We start from the raw sequence: 14008 nt of genomic DNA, 5'->3' as shown, positions 1-14008 counted from the left end.
GTGTTTTGTTTATTTCTATTGCATATCGTAATATCTATCTTATACCTTTATATCTATTGCATATCTTTATATCTATTGCTTACCTTTATATCTATTGCTTTTATATCTATTGCATACCTTGAAATCTATTGCATATCTTGAAATCTATTGCATACCTTTATATATATTGCTTACCTTCAAATCTATTGCTTACCTTTATATATATTGCTTACCTTTATATATATCTGTTGCATAAAGAAGGCTGTCTCTGGTGTAGACCAATCAGTTTCAAAGACAATGCGTCTATTGTTCGCATGTCCACCACAAGTATTTTGTGTGGTTAATGCAGACTTGATGCCTTGCAAAACGCTTCTATTTGGCGTTTGAACATCTTAACACATCCTGTTTTCATCATGGGACCTCCTTTGCCAGTACCAAAATATGAGAATAGGTCTTCTTGGTTCTTTCGGTAAAGTCACGTAGAAGGGAAGTAATAAAATAATAAAAATAAAACATAATAAAATAATTCTCACGACGTTTCGGCCACAACGCAAGCAGCCGTCCTCAGGTGAAGAATGAAACACCACCAAGCTTGGAGCGTATATTTAAGCTGGGTTGGAGGGGGGGAGGTGGGAAGAAGAGCGCCTTGACAAAATAATTTGCATATCAAGAGGAATTTAGCATATACTAATTATTTTGTCAAGGCGCTCTTCTTCCCACCTCCCCCCCTCCAACCCAGCTTAAATATACGCTCCAAGCTTGGTGGTGTTTCATTCTTCACCTGAGGACGGCTGCTTGCGTTGTGGCCGAAACGTCGTGAGAATTATTTTATGTTTTATTTTTATTATTTTATTACTTTCCTTCTACGTGACTTTAACGAAAGAACCAAGAAGATGAATACCTGCAGTCACGAAAGCTTTAAATCGAAATGAGAATAGGTTTTACCCTTTTTACTACACTTTTTATTTAACTAACTCCGTCTGTTGTCGTATCTTCAAAAAATATTGTAACTCAATTTCAACCGCCTTCCCAATGTCGTATCGACTGCAAACTTGGTATAGGTATGTCATACTGATGACAAGACTATATTATATCATTAAACATTAAAAATATATATTTTAAAACATTTTACACGATTTTATTTAACTCTCTTTTTGTTGTATCCTCAAATCTTGTAACTCAATTTCAACCGTCTTCCCAATGTCGTATCGACTGCAAACTTGGTACAAGTATGTCATACTGATGACAATACTATATTCTATCATTGAAAATTAAATATATATATTTTAAACGATCTTTTTTACGGCTCTAATTGTCCACGTTTACGGGGCTAATTGTCCACGCTCAACTCACGTTGCCTGTAAATCACCACGGTCCCTTACGTCACGGCAAGCCTCGGGGAGCCACGCCGAGGGGCGGGGGATGTGGAAGGAGGGGAGGGGCGATGGGGGAAGGGGGCAGGGGCAGCTCGGACAGTACATTTCATTAAAGCGTGTTTTAAAAAAAAACAGTATTTTTTAATATTTTATTTCTGCCAACAAAACAGGTGTTAAGATGTTAAAACACCAAACTGAAACCTTTTACAAAGAATTGTGTCTGCATTAACTACAATACTTGTGGTCAGAATGCAAACAAAAAACATACTCTGACAATATATGCATTGTCTTTGAAACTGATTGGTCTACACCAAAGACAGCTTTCTTTTGAGCCAAGTCTCAAAACGGTGTCCTCTGGTCTAACACCGTCACGAAAGCTTCTAATCTAGTTTAAGTATGTATGTCTATGCCAATATCAAAGTAATAACAGGATGTTTTACCCTTTTTTGGCAATAAAATAGGCCAATGGCTTTCTCAAAGACACTGCATATATTATCAGAGCATGTGTGTTTGCGTGTTTTACCACAAGCACGTGTGGTTAATGCAGACTTGGATGCCTTCTAATAAGGTATCTAACGTGGTGTTTGAACATCTTAACACCACCTGTTTTATTACCAGAAAGGGTAACACCTATTATTTTCATATATTTTGATACTGGCAAAAAAAAGTCCCATATGGATATCTTAACACCAATTGTATTGTCATGTCCAGTTGTTCTTCATTGGAAGGCCGGTGGGGCCACTGGCGGCCCCTGATGGCCTTGAGTGCGGCCCCTGATGGCCTTGAGTGCGGCCCCTGGTGGCCTTTAGTGTGGCCCCTGGTGTGCGGCCCCTGGTGGCCTTGAGTACAGCCCGTGGTGTGGGGCCCATGGTGGCCTTTAGTGCGGCCCCTGGTGGCTGGCCCCTGGTGGCCTTTAGTGCGGCCCTGGTGTGCGGCCCCTGGTGGCCTTGAGTGCGGCCCGTGGTGTGGGGCCCATGGTGGCCTTTAGTGCGGCCCCTGGTGGCCGGCCCCTGGGTGGCCTTTAGTGTGGCCCACAGTGGCCTTTAGTACGGCCCCTGGTGGCTGGCCCCTGGTGGCCTTTAGTGCGGCCCCCAGTGGCCTTTAGTGCAGCCCCCAGTGGCCTTTAGTGTGGTCCCCGACAATACACAAATTGTGAAAACACCACCCATCATCGTGCTACTGTAAAACCCAACAATGGTTTCAAATGTGGCGGCCCTCACACTGATGATGTCTTTTCGGTGAAAGTGCCCCCTCCTCCCCCACCCATTCTCTGAAAATAACGTGAAGAACAACTGTGGTGCAGATTGTTGGTAAAATGAGAATGTGTAATTATGTACTTTAAAGGGTTTCCACACGCATTCACAAACGACTCAAATTCAGAATCGATTCTTTTTTTTGGGGTCTCTTTTCACCGTTCTTACCAGGTTTGTCTCGCTCGTTCCGTTGTTAAACTCAACAAGCGAATGCAATTTGAATTACATACCAATACAGTACAGTACTTTATTGAGATTATTTTGCAGCTATAAGTTTCCACACGATAAGCCACTTTGTTGAGCTATCATTTGTGGCCAGGTCGCTTCTGAAAAATAAGCGAATAGCTCAGTGGGTTTTACCTGGTAAGATAAAATAAAATTGTTGCATTTTATTCGTATAGATTTTTTAAATTATTTGTTTACCTTTCCTATGCTTTGAACTCCTATCATGCTTTTGTATTGTTTGTTGTTGTAACGTTCTGACCCTGTGCCTCCTGACTGAACATGTGTGAATAAAGAGCTTTACAGCTCATTGGATTCCTTCTCCTGCAGTATATAAATAAATATTCTTACTATTATGCCGTCGTGACGTCACCCGATACAAGTCAATGGGGGGGAGGGGGGGTCCATAATACTTGGAGGATTTTTTGGGTTAGTTCGTGGGGGGTCGTTCCCCTACCAAAGATGGCTGCCGTGGAGATCGCGTCACTAAAGGCGACGGTTGGGATGGGGGTGGGGGCTTTGTTTGGCGTGGGCAGCGGGGTGGTGCGAACCGGGCAGCGATCGTGTTGTTAAGTGGCGATAGCCAATGGGGGGGTGGGTGTGTGTGTGTGTGACGCCCCTACCCAAGATGGTTACCAAGAGAGTCCGCGTCACTGAAGGCGACGGTTGGGATCGAGGGGTAGGGCCGCTTTGTTTGGCGAGGGGGGCGGAACCCGGTAGCGACCGTTTGTTGTCAAGTGGTGACAGCCAATGGAGGGGAGGTTCATGCCCCCCCTACCCAAGATGGCTGCCGTGGAATCCGCGTCACTGAAGGCGACGGTTGGGATCGGGGGGAGGGGTGGGGGCCGCTTTGTTTGACGGGGGCGGGAGTGGCGCGCGCGAACCCGGCAGCGACCGTTTGTTGTCAAGTGGCGACAGCCAATGGGGGGTGAGGGTGGCCCGGCAAGCTCGTCACGTGCTCAGCACCCGTCGGCCAATCAGAGGGCTGGCTTTGTCGGAAGGCGGGATTTGAAATTGCGCGCACGTGGAGTCGGGGCCGGCGGGAAGGAAGCGAGCGAGCGAGGTGCGGTTCGACCCGATGCGCTGCTTAACACTCGCCCCCTCGTTCTCATTATAACTCGCGTATCTCGTTTGATTTCCTCGGGTATGTGTGGCGGTTGTCTCGTCTTGAGTAGACGTTTAACGGTCGCTCGTAAATAAGCACTTTGTTTTGTTTGTTTTCAACCTAGAAGGGTAAAGCCGCGCGAAGCTGTTGTATGCAGTAACTTCAGCGACCGGTTGCGGTGCGTGTCTGGACCAGGCTCGGTCCCGAAGGGTTCTCAGTTTCTGGGTTTGGCGAGGGCAGATCTAAATTATTTTATCAAGTTTCTTCCGTCTTTAACCCCCACGGTATGAGGCTTAACCCGGACCCTAATTACTATCACCCGACAGCCAGTAGTTAAACTGTTTCACGTCTTTGTCGAGAAGAGAACGAGGCTACAATGCCGTCGCAGCTGGACGAGTATGAAGTGATGTACACCATCGGGACGGGCTCCTACGGCGAGTGTCAGAAGATCCGGCGCAAGTCGGACGGCAAGGTGAGACGGGTTCGTTCAGTATTTAAGTGTTCCACTTGTACACAATTCAAAGGCCAATACCTAATGGTTGTCAACAACCGTGGTGGATTGTTTATTAGTCGTGGAGTCTGTCTGTGCGTTGCAAAGTGTCGCACGACCGTGAGCGAGATGGCGACGGCGGTGTCGAGGTTTTCATCCAGCAGTAGATAGATTATTGCTTGTGATGACGATTGCAACGTGACATGTCACTACCCCGGCTTCGAAATTCCCTTCCACCTCTTTCCCCAAGCGCTTCTAAGTTTACTTGATTCCAGAAATGTATGGATTACTATTACACATTCAATAGTACTGTTTATTCCTGTGCTCAGCAAACTTGATTTTGTTTAAGTGATGTAGTATTGCACTTAAGTAATGTATTGATAGATCAGTCTCAGAAATAAGTATCATTCAAAGTGCATCCTTGCTCAAATTCACACCTTGGCAGGCACCATTCTCATTGGGCAGTGGTGGGAATTCCGCATTCTCATGGATGACAAACAATGCAGCCAAGGTGGGTCGATGTTCCGTATTATTCAGTTGCTCCCACTAAACCAGTGGTTCTGAACGCGGGGGTGCACTTACACCCTGGGGGTGTAAGGTGCCCTTTCTGGGGGTGCGAGACATTGACAGATTTATTTAGAATCGTAAATCATTGAAACACGAATTAAGCACGGGCACATGAGTTACAACTACTTTGTTTCATCAAACCTACGAATTTGTTAACATTTTTTTTTTACGATTGAGAACCCAACGGGGGGGGGGGGGTGCAAGTCTGCAGTAAAGGTGAAGAACCACTGCACTAAAGGGAACCAACGGCCCCCAAGCGGATCACCTGGCTGCCCAAGTGTTGAAACTCCCACTCGAATGGATGGCTGCGTGTGTGTCAAACGCAAATAAACCTGCAGCGCCGTTAGCAATTAAATACAGAAAATAAATTAATAAAGCGCTGACCTTTTGAAAATCCGGTGGTGGACTAAAGCTTTCCCCCCCACCACCACGCCGTAAACTGCCAACTTGAAACGGACCAAATTGTTCAGCAGCCAGGCGTGGTGGTGGTTGTTGCTATGAGTGCCTTACCAAAGCGACGCTTCAAAAGGCCAGGGTTGACGGCTCACGCAGAGATTTGTGAATCTCCAAAAAGCTGTTTGCGCTGAGAGGTGGCCGGGATATGGCAGTACAGCAAGTGGGTTAATGAACCCGTCTTTTGCAAAGTTTTGAGTATTTGCGTGGTGGGGTTCCTCCGGTTTTCTCCCACACGAATCCTACAGTCTTGAATCTCAGTGTGGCTTTACTGAATAAAATAAATGCCATGATTACAATACTGTACTCTTCTAAAGGTATTATGGCAGTGACTCGGTCTTTTTGTTAGGATATGCATGCATATCCGCTTACAACGTTCTCATGGCAACAAGAAGAAAACAATTACGTGTAACCTGATTGCTTATATAGTTATTTTGAATTAATGTGGCTGGAAATCGTGATTATTGACGGTTATTCTCAATCCACTGCTCGATGGTGATTAAATTAACATTGGTTATTTTAGTTTTGGAATTTGAGGTGAATGGGGGAAAAACGCATCTTGTATTCCTACAACATGGCTGTGACAGGATGCCCTTATACAACTTTGAAGGATCGTTAAATGGGGAAAAAAGCTACCTTGAAGCTATTGCCAGAAGCATTATCATAGAATTTTTTTTTTCTTAGCAGTACAGTAAAAACCCCTACGTATGGGACTTTCAAATAAGTTTGACCGACCAGCACACATTTGCGCATACTTCAGTCGCCTATGTTACCGTAGGAGGTGCTTTCAGTAACAGAAGAGGCTGAGCAGGCTAAATTTAGACACTCATTATTTCCAGTTTGAAAATACTTAGCTTCAGCATGGTTGGCTACGTACGGTGCGAAAAAAGTTACATTTACATGCACGCTAAATTTTGTTTTTCAGGCTGTTTCAAAATGGTAGGTCTCATTTGTCCAGGAGCCACATGACATGGGCTGTTGGTTCGCCACGATTTTTTTGTGAGAACTCGGGCTCCCTTAATTATTTGGCTTGGCTGCCGTATTTTGATCGAGGATTCTGGGCATGCTCACCTCCACTACCATCCGCCCGTCTGGCAGGTGCTGGTGTGGAAGGTGCTGGACTACGGCACCATGTCAGAACCCGAGAAGCAGATGCTGGTGTCGGAGGTGAACCTCCTTCGCGAGCTCAAGCACCCCAACATCGTGCGCTACTTTGACCGCATCATCGACCGCAGCAATACCACGCTCTACATCGTCATGGAGTACTGCGAGTGCGGGGACCTTGCCAGCCTCATCTCCCGCTGCCGTCGTGACAGGCACGCTCACTCGCACGCTTGCTCACCAATGTGTGACAACTTTGGTCCCCAAAATCAAGATGGAGGCCCCACTTGTTTGGTTCTCACCAAGTAGGCAAAATCGATTCTCAGATTATTCAGATCGATCATTTTGCTCATAATACATGCATAAAATCGTGTGAGTAAAACTCCACTGTTTAATTTATTTATGTAACCTATTGGCAAATGATATGCAAACGTCCGAAGGATAATGGAGCAAATGAGACAGAACTTGATGGAAAAAAAATAGAGGACATTTAAAAAAAATTGTTTTATTGAAAGGAATTATTGTAGGGTGGGTAATAGTTACATGCCTAGCTGTATTTATTGCATTGCTCCAGCTTGACTCGGTGTTTTGCTTTGTCATTCCATTTAGCCTAATGGAACAAATAAAACTATCCAAACGAACAAAAAAGAAAGAGGGATCGATACAAATTAACGGGACAGCAAAAAAGAGACAAAAAGGAATGGATTCTTGAATTAAAACATGCTGGCGGACCGTGACAGTTCAAGTCACTGGGGGAGAGACTCGGTACAAGCCTATCGACAAGAGTCGGCGGAGCCTGCTTTCACATCTCAAATTGCCATACCCTAGCTGCCAGTGTTATTCTTTTGCCATGGCCTCGCAGGAGCTTTTTACATTTCAATCACGTCTTGGATTTATAAAGCGTCTTTAATGCAATCGCGTCTCATGATAGATGTTCAAATCGCAGGCACGTGCATCTGGAGAGTTTAAAGAAGAGAGGGATTGTTTAGAGCAAGGGAGTGCTTGGTAGAAAGTCACAGGTAAGAATGGAATTTAGATGGCACGATAGCAGAAGGGGAAATGAAGACACTTGAGGGAAATGGACAGAATTTAATCACAATGGCTTTGACAATTGGACAATGTATTTAGTGAGTCTTTTTTTTTACCTATCGCTAAACCGTGTCGTCACCCTTGCCGTCCCCGTTCAAACGCTGCCTTGCAGGCGCTTCCTTGAGGAGGAGTTTGTCCTGCGGGTGCTGGCGCAGCTTGTGCTGGCGCTGCGCGAGTGCCACCGGCGCACGGCCGGCGGGCGCACGGTGCTGCACCGCGACCTTAAGCCGGCCAATGTGTTCCTGGACGCACGGCACAACGTGAAGCTCGGAGACTTTGGGCTGGCGCGCATCCTCCAGCATGACACCAGCTTCGCCAAGACGTTTGTGGGAACGCCCTATTACATGTCGCCGGTACGGCTAACGGCCACCCACCACTATTCGCGCTTGATTCAATGCCGTGTTTGACGGGTGTGTGGCAATTCACTCTCTCCACGAAACATTGTCACGATTCACATTCACGCTTCGATTAAGAATTCGTTTTCCTTGTACTGCCTCATTTGCTTTGTCTCGTTGCATCTCGATTGCCCTTTTCATTCGACGTATGTCACCTAAACTGTCTTGCTCTGTCTCGTTTGTTCGGTCTAGTTCATGTAAACCATTATCCTTTTAAAAATAGCATGAGTTTGCATGAATAGAAAAGGATTGATTCTTACCCCCACAATTCAGTTACTGATACCATGGCCGTAAGAATTAATATTATGTATGTTGAACTTCTTTCGCACCTTACGTAGCCAACCGTGCTAGGTGTAATAGTCAATATTAATTGACCAGTTGTCGCAAACCTGCTTGGAGTTTGTCAGAATCGGCAATCCTCACGAGGGATTCCGTGGGCTGCCCCACCGACCCCCTCCGTCTATCGACGGCGCACGTGGGATTGTGTGCTTGCAGGAGCAGTTCAGCCGCATGTCGTACAATGAGAAGTCGGACATCTGGTCGCTGGGCTGCCTGCTCTACGAGCTCTGCGCACTGGTGTGAGTACGGTGTGCAGGCTGCCAATTGCGTGAGAAATCGACCACCACCAGTGCAGCGTGGAAGCCAAACATGTTTCATGAGAACTTGAGTCATGCGTGTCTTTGGCTGGTTTTAAGTCGGGCCTCAAACGTGGCTAGGTTGCTCAGAGATTCCATTACCTGTCAGCACTGATTTGGCACTTGAGATACTGGGTTGAAATCTGAGTTGATCACCCATGATTAATCCAGGTTATAGAATTTATCGAGATGGTCTCATCCTGGTCATCATTGACTGCATTAAACTAAATACAATTTTAGATTTTAGCTTGATTTTGTATTTTTACAGCTGTCCGAGAAACACAAATTTTTTGCTTTGCCATGCGACGGACACTTCTGCGAGAGGGGCAGGCTTTAGGAGGTGCAGCCACCCGAGTGTGGATAAGAGGCCATTGAAGGGATCTCGAACGTAGTTCTGTGATGCCACTTTCCAGGGACTGGTACCTACCATGAGGGCATGCACTGCTTTGTGGAAGATTTCCAAACCGATTCTTTTTTTCTCATTACATGATGCCGATAGCACAATTGAAATAATGAAAAGCGTGTGATGTATTGCACCTTGGAATGGATTATCTTTATTTATCTAAACAGCAAAGTTGGCAATGCCGCACCGCCACCACAGATACAGCTTCCTGTCGCCCCCAGGCCCCCGTTCACGGCCATGAACCAGAAGCAGCTGGCGGAGAAGATCAAGGAAGGGAAGTTCAGGAGGATCCCCTACCGCTACTCGGACGAGCTGAACGAAATAATTTCCAAGATGCTCAACCTGAAGGTGCATCTCGCACGTCAAGGGGACCGTGTTGCCCAGAAGGGAAAACCAAGCGGCGAGGCTGCGATCGATTGAACTGGATCATTGTCCACGTTGTAATACAACCTCGCGACAGATTACTGTCTTGACAAAACAGATGAGATGCATAGCTTTGAAAGTTAGCTCTCATTGTAGGAGTACCTTTACTCCTACAATGGGAGCAGTGGACACTTCTTTGCGGTGACAGTTGGTTGGGGGGGGGGGGTGGTGGGGTGGGGTGGGATAGCATTCTAATAGTTATGAGTCTGGATCGACGTAGAATGAATGTGCACGTGTTCGCGTGCGTGCGGCCACAGGACTACCTGCGGCCATCCATCGAGCAGATCATGCAGTACGGCCTCCTGGCGGAGGTGCTGGAAGAAGAGCAGGCGCGAGCGGCGCCCGAGAAGCCGCGTGGGGTCCCCACCACGGAGCGGCGCTCTGGCGGTAGCCCCTCTGCGGAGGAGGGCTTGGTGGCAGACCTCCGTCGCAAGGAGGAGCAGCTCCAGACCAAGGAGCAAGCCCTGCGCGAGCGGGAGGAACGGTTGGAACGTGAGCCAGTCCGTTTCAGCTTCCTCAAAGAATCGGCTCAGTAGCCCCATAGCAAATGTTTTTTACAGAGCGGCAACAAAGGGATTGTACAGTTGTAAAAATGCGCTGGAATTTGGATTTATGTAGCGTATAAATGCGATGCTCCTGTTGGTAAAAAGATACTCGAAGAAATGTTCTAGCTGTGAATTGGGTTTTATCCCAACTGCATTATTTTCCACTTGTAAGTTGGTTTGTTTTTCATAGAACGGGAAAAGGAACTGTGTCTGCGGGAAAGGCTGGCTGACGAGAAACTATCCAGGTAGGAAAGGCGGACATCAAATAAAGCATGACATCCTTCACGATCACAAGCATGCGCCATTCCATGCCTTAGGTCTCATTTCAGACTGGGAAATTTACTCGCAACCGTTTGCTATAAACACGACTGCGTGTTCACGAATTTTTGTCAACCCAAGTTTCACATGCAAGGGATAACCTCCAAGGCCTGATTTGAATCAATGAAGGAGTGTGATTGAGTGGTTTAACGAGTTCACACTTGTAAACAGCTCTCGCGTGGTTAAATAAAGAACCCTGAAAGGTGGGTAGCTGGAGAGAGAGAGAGACTGAAGCCTGTAGCAGTTGTGAACGAACCGCCCTCTTCGTGTTTTATAGGTATAGAGGGTCACTTGAGAGGATCTCGTAAGCGGTTCTATGATATCTACTTAACCGTAACGTTTAACGTACAGCGTGAAGCCTTGCTTCTTGAGAGTACCATATGGACCCTCCGTTTAATGACATGATGCCACTAGCACAATTGTAAAAAAAAAAAGTTTGGAAAAATACAGAAGCATTTCTCTTAGACCAAAAGGAACATTCACCAAGACGTGAATATGGCCCAAGACATTTTTACGCAACCGGCCTCTGTGGTCTGGAAATCCGATGCCGGTACCGCAGCTCTGACGCGCGGTCTCTCCGTTGTACCCCGACTCGTGCCGTCGCCGCACAGGATGGAGGAGCTGGCGCTGAAGCTGGATGCGCCGGGCTGCTGCGTGCCGGCACCGGGGTCGGCGCTTGCCGAGCTCGTGAACCCAGGTAACTGCGGGTGCTTGTGCGCTACCAGCCCCCCGCAGCCCAGGCGGCAGTGGCGAGCGGCCACCGCTGCCCGCTTCAAGATGAACCTCGCGTGATGGCTCGCGCTGCACCGACAAGCGACGATTTGTGTCTGTGTGTGTGTGTATATACCCACCCTCATGTGGTTTACCGGCCTTCATAGGTGCTCGCTAAAAGCACTTGCCCCAATAGTTTTTTACACAAATAAGTGCTTGGTAGCATAGGGGCTCGCCAACAGCACTCGCCTTTTGTGGCGATACGGGGGAATCTTTATTTTGTGTATGCGCGCCTGAGTGTGTGTGTTTGCATGTGGTGCTGACCATAGCGTGCCCTTGTATGAAGCGTCGGCCTTCATAGGTGCTCATTTGCCCCCAATAGGGGGGGTCTTTATGTCTGTGTGTGTGTGTGTATGAGGATCGGTGATGCAGTCCTGTGCACACTCTGCAATATGCCCAGTGAGCTTCGTTCAATTCCTTGCCACAGCTAACTTAGGGAACGAATAATATCTTAACTGGTTCTAGATCAACTCGGCTCTAAGTGAGTATCTCGTGGAATGTGACTATCAACACTGGATTGACAAAAGGCAGCAGGGTTGTGTGTGATCCTGGTCACATCGCACCATGAGTCGTGCTGGCCTTAATCGCTTCTTTCAAACAACAATCACCCTGTCCACACGGCTAATTATGGTGCAGTGGCACGGCAGCTAGTGATGAATTATTCAGCGCGTGTGAGCGCCGCAAAAATGCATGGTTACGTGTAAATACGAAGTTGATTTTGCGTCTGCAATAATGGTCTGCTCAAACTTGCATGGAAACGTGACTGATATTTATTGTTATTAATAAAGGTTGTACTTTTTTCGTAGTTGGCGTTGCCGTTTTGCGTTTGTGAATGTCTCATTAAAATGAAAACGGACGTTTTTAATACTGCAGATTAATAAATATCTTTCAAGTTGTTACCTTTTTATATGGCTTGGTTGTAAATATTTCATACACGAAGGCTGTGTGTATAAAACAATATTAAACGCAGTTTTCCCTCCCCGATACGATTCAGAACTGATGAATGCACTGACACTGTGCTTTCATTGAGGTATATTTTGTGTTTTTCCACCACTTAACATGTATTGCTTTACTATAGCTTACGGTCAGCGTGCAGCATCGCAAAAGTACTGCACAATGGTGTAAGCTTTTATGCATTCACAACAATTCGTTAGAAAAGAGATTTATTAACACTGGACTATAACAAATAAAGTGTTCACTTGGGTCTCCCGGAGCCAAATGCATTCTCTGAATATATAACTGTTCAGCATGTAACAGAGGGGGAAAGAAAATGTATAACATTACCCTTGGGCTAATGGTACAAATGAGACCAACCAAATGAGATAAAAATCAGGAGACCTGCAATTCCATGAGACTTTGCAAACAAGGCAAGAACAGTATCCACTCCTGGATGGAATCGTAACGCCCAAAACGTAGCAATTCGTCGAATCGCGGGGAATGCCGAAACACTGCACGTGTGGCAACTGGTGACGCGAGTGATGTTGATTCACACATCAACAACCACAAGTGCCAAACTAACACGATCACGGGTGTCCGATTACAAACTCACGCAAGCGCTCACCCTCCCCTCCTTGTTCCAGCAGACGGCGAGTTTTCTTTAGCACGCAAGAAGGTGCAGTTTGTGGGAGATGGCGCACAGAGCAAGGAGAACACCGGCCCGATGGTGGGTGCGACGGCTACGGTCGCGGCAGCGGTGGCAACGGTCGTGTCGCTCGCGGGGCCGTGCCGTGCACCGGTGGGACGAGGGGATGCCCTGCGCGAGCGCCTGCAGGCAGCGAACCTGCGGACGCGCGAGCTGCGATACCTCGAGGCGGAATCCCAGCTCAAGAGCCGGCAGCTGCTGGGCATGCGTTGAGCCGGTGCCGGCAACGGCCGCGGCCTCCACGACACCACCCGCTGTCGATAAAATGCAACAAAAGCGGGAATATCAAAAGTTACAGATATTAAAGTCAAAGGTACCAAAGAACTGGGGTTTAGCGGTACATTTTGAGTGTTGGGTCCTCCATATTCTAACCCTGGTTCTGAGTTTGCAATTCGGCCAGTCACCTCCCATGCAATGAAATTGTTGTGGTTAGGTGGTCTGTGGATGTTTTGTGGGTGCTGTTCGTTGACTGGCAGACATTCTGCCTCGAATTGGACCATGTCTGGGTAACTGGAGGTCATGGACTGAGACTGGTGTTAATGAGTATGGGACTGACGGTGGACACATTTTTCAGCATTAGTTTATTGTTAAACAACTTTAGAGCCCAATGCTGATTTAAATACTGGAAATTACAGCAAGTTTACATTTTATTCACGTATTTTCAGCTGAGAATCAGTTGCATATCTAGTTGTGTAAATACTGTGTGATTATGATGACGTTTCATTCGTAGTTGCTGAATTGATGTAGAGTTGAATGTTGAGTGATATTTAAATCAAATTATAATGTAGATTTTATATTTTTACAGAATAAAATGCAGGCGCTGCTTAAAAAGTATGTTGATTTATACCTGCTTGCATTTTGTTACGCTCTTAACAGCTGTCTTGCTGAATGAATGCTAAGTTTTGGATGTAATTTTTTTTGCCAAATCCACTGAGTTTGTAAAATAAACGTGATTATTTTACCTGGCTTTTGATGCAACAGATTTTAGGTGAAAAATGATCAGTATATCGTTCAGGCTACAACGGAAGGGAGCTGTGTGGCACTCGTGGTTTGGTTCCTGACTGCGGCTGACGTCAATGCTGAGTGATAGTTGAACCGATCCTGTGCTGTCTTCACCTTTTACTAACCCTCCACTGACTAGTGGCGGTAACGTTTGGTCAAACAACCCTCGACGACTGACAGCATGGAGATGTTCTCATCCACCTATGGACTCATTTATTACCGTGCTTGTAATGATTTAT

The 14008-nt window shown here is 46.6% G+C and overlaps 1 protein-coding gene across 1 annotated transcript; it reads left to right on the top strand.

Moving 5' to 3' along the window:
* The first annotated feature begins 3769 nt into the window (after positions 1-3769).
* Positions 3770-13440, top strand: NEK2 (NIMA related kinase 2). The gene is made up of 9 exons (XM_078872200.1): positions 3770-4407; positions 6544-6761; positions 7748-7988; positions 8526-8608; positions 9290-9416; positions 9749-9983; positions 10227-10281; positions 10966-11051; positions 12709-13440. The coding sequence occupies exons 1-9, from the start codon at positions 4312-4314 to the stop codon at positions 12978-12980; spliced, it is 1413 nt and encodes a 470-aa protein (XP_078728326.1). The 5' UTR covers positions 3770-4311; the 3' UTR covers positions 12981-13440.
* The last annotated feature ends 568 nt before the right edge of the window (positions 13441-14008 follow it).

The sequence above is a fragment of the Lampetra fluviatilis genome, chromosome 33, assembly GCF_964198595.1.
Source record: "Lampetra fluviatilis chromosome 33, kcLamFluv1.1, whole genome shotgun sequence".
NCBI classification, from domain to species: domain Eukaryota; kingdom Metazoa; phylum Chordata; class Hyperoartia; order Petromyzontiformes; family Petromyzontidae; genus Lampetra; species Lampetra fluviatilis.
The sequence above is the reverse complement of the archived record's forward strand: the minus strand, read 5'-3'. Positions and strand labels throughout refer to the sequence as shown.

Coding starts and splice junctions, on each gene's coding strand:
- NEK2 (XM_078872200.1), top strand. CDS start 4,312: ATGCCGTCGCAGCTGGACGAGTATGAAGTGATGTACACCATCGGGACG. Junction 4,408..6,543: donor GGCGCAAGTCGGACGGCAAG/GTGAGACGGGTT, acceptor CCCGTCTGGCAG/GTGCTGGTGTGGAAGGTGCT. Junction 6,762..7,747: donor TCCCGCTGCCGTCGTGACAG/GCACGCTCACTC, acceptor GCTGCCTTGCAG/GCGCTTCCTTGAGGAGGAGT.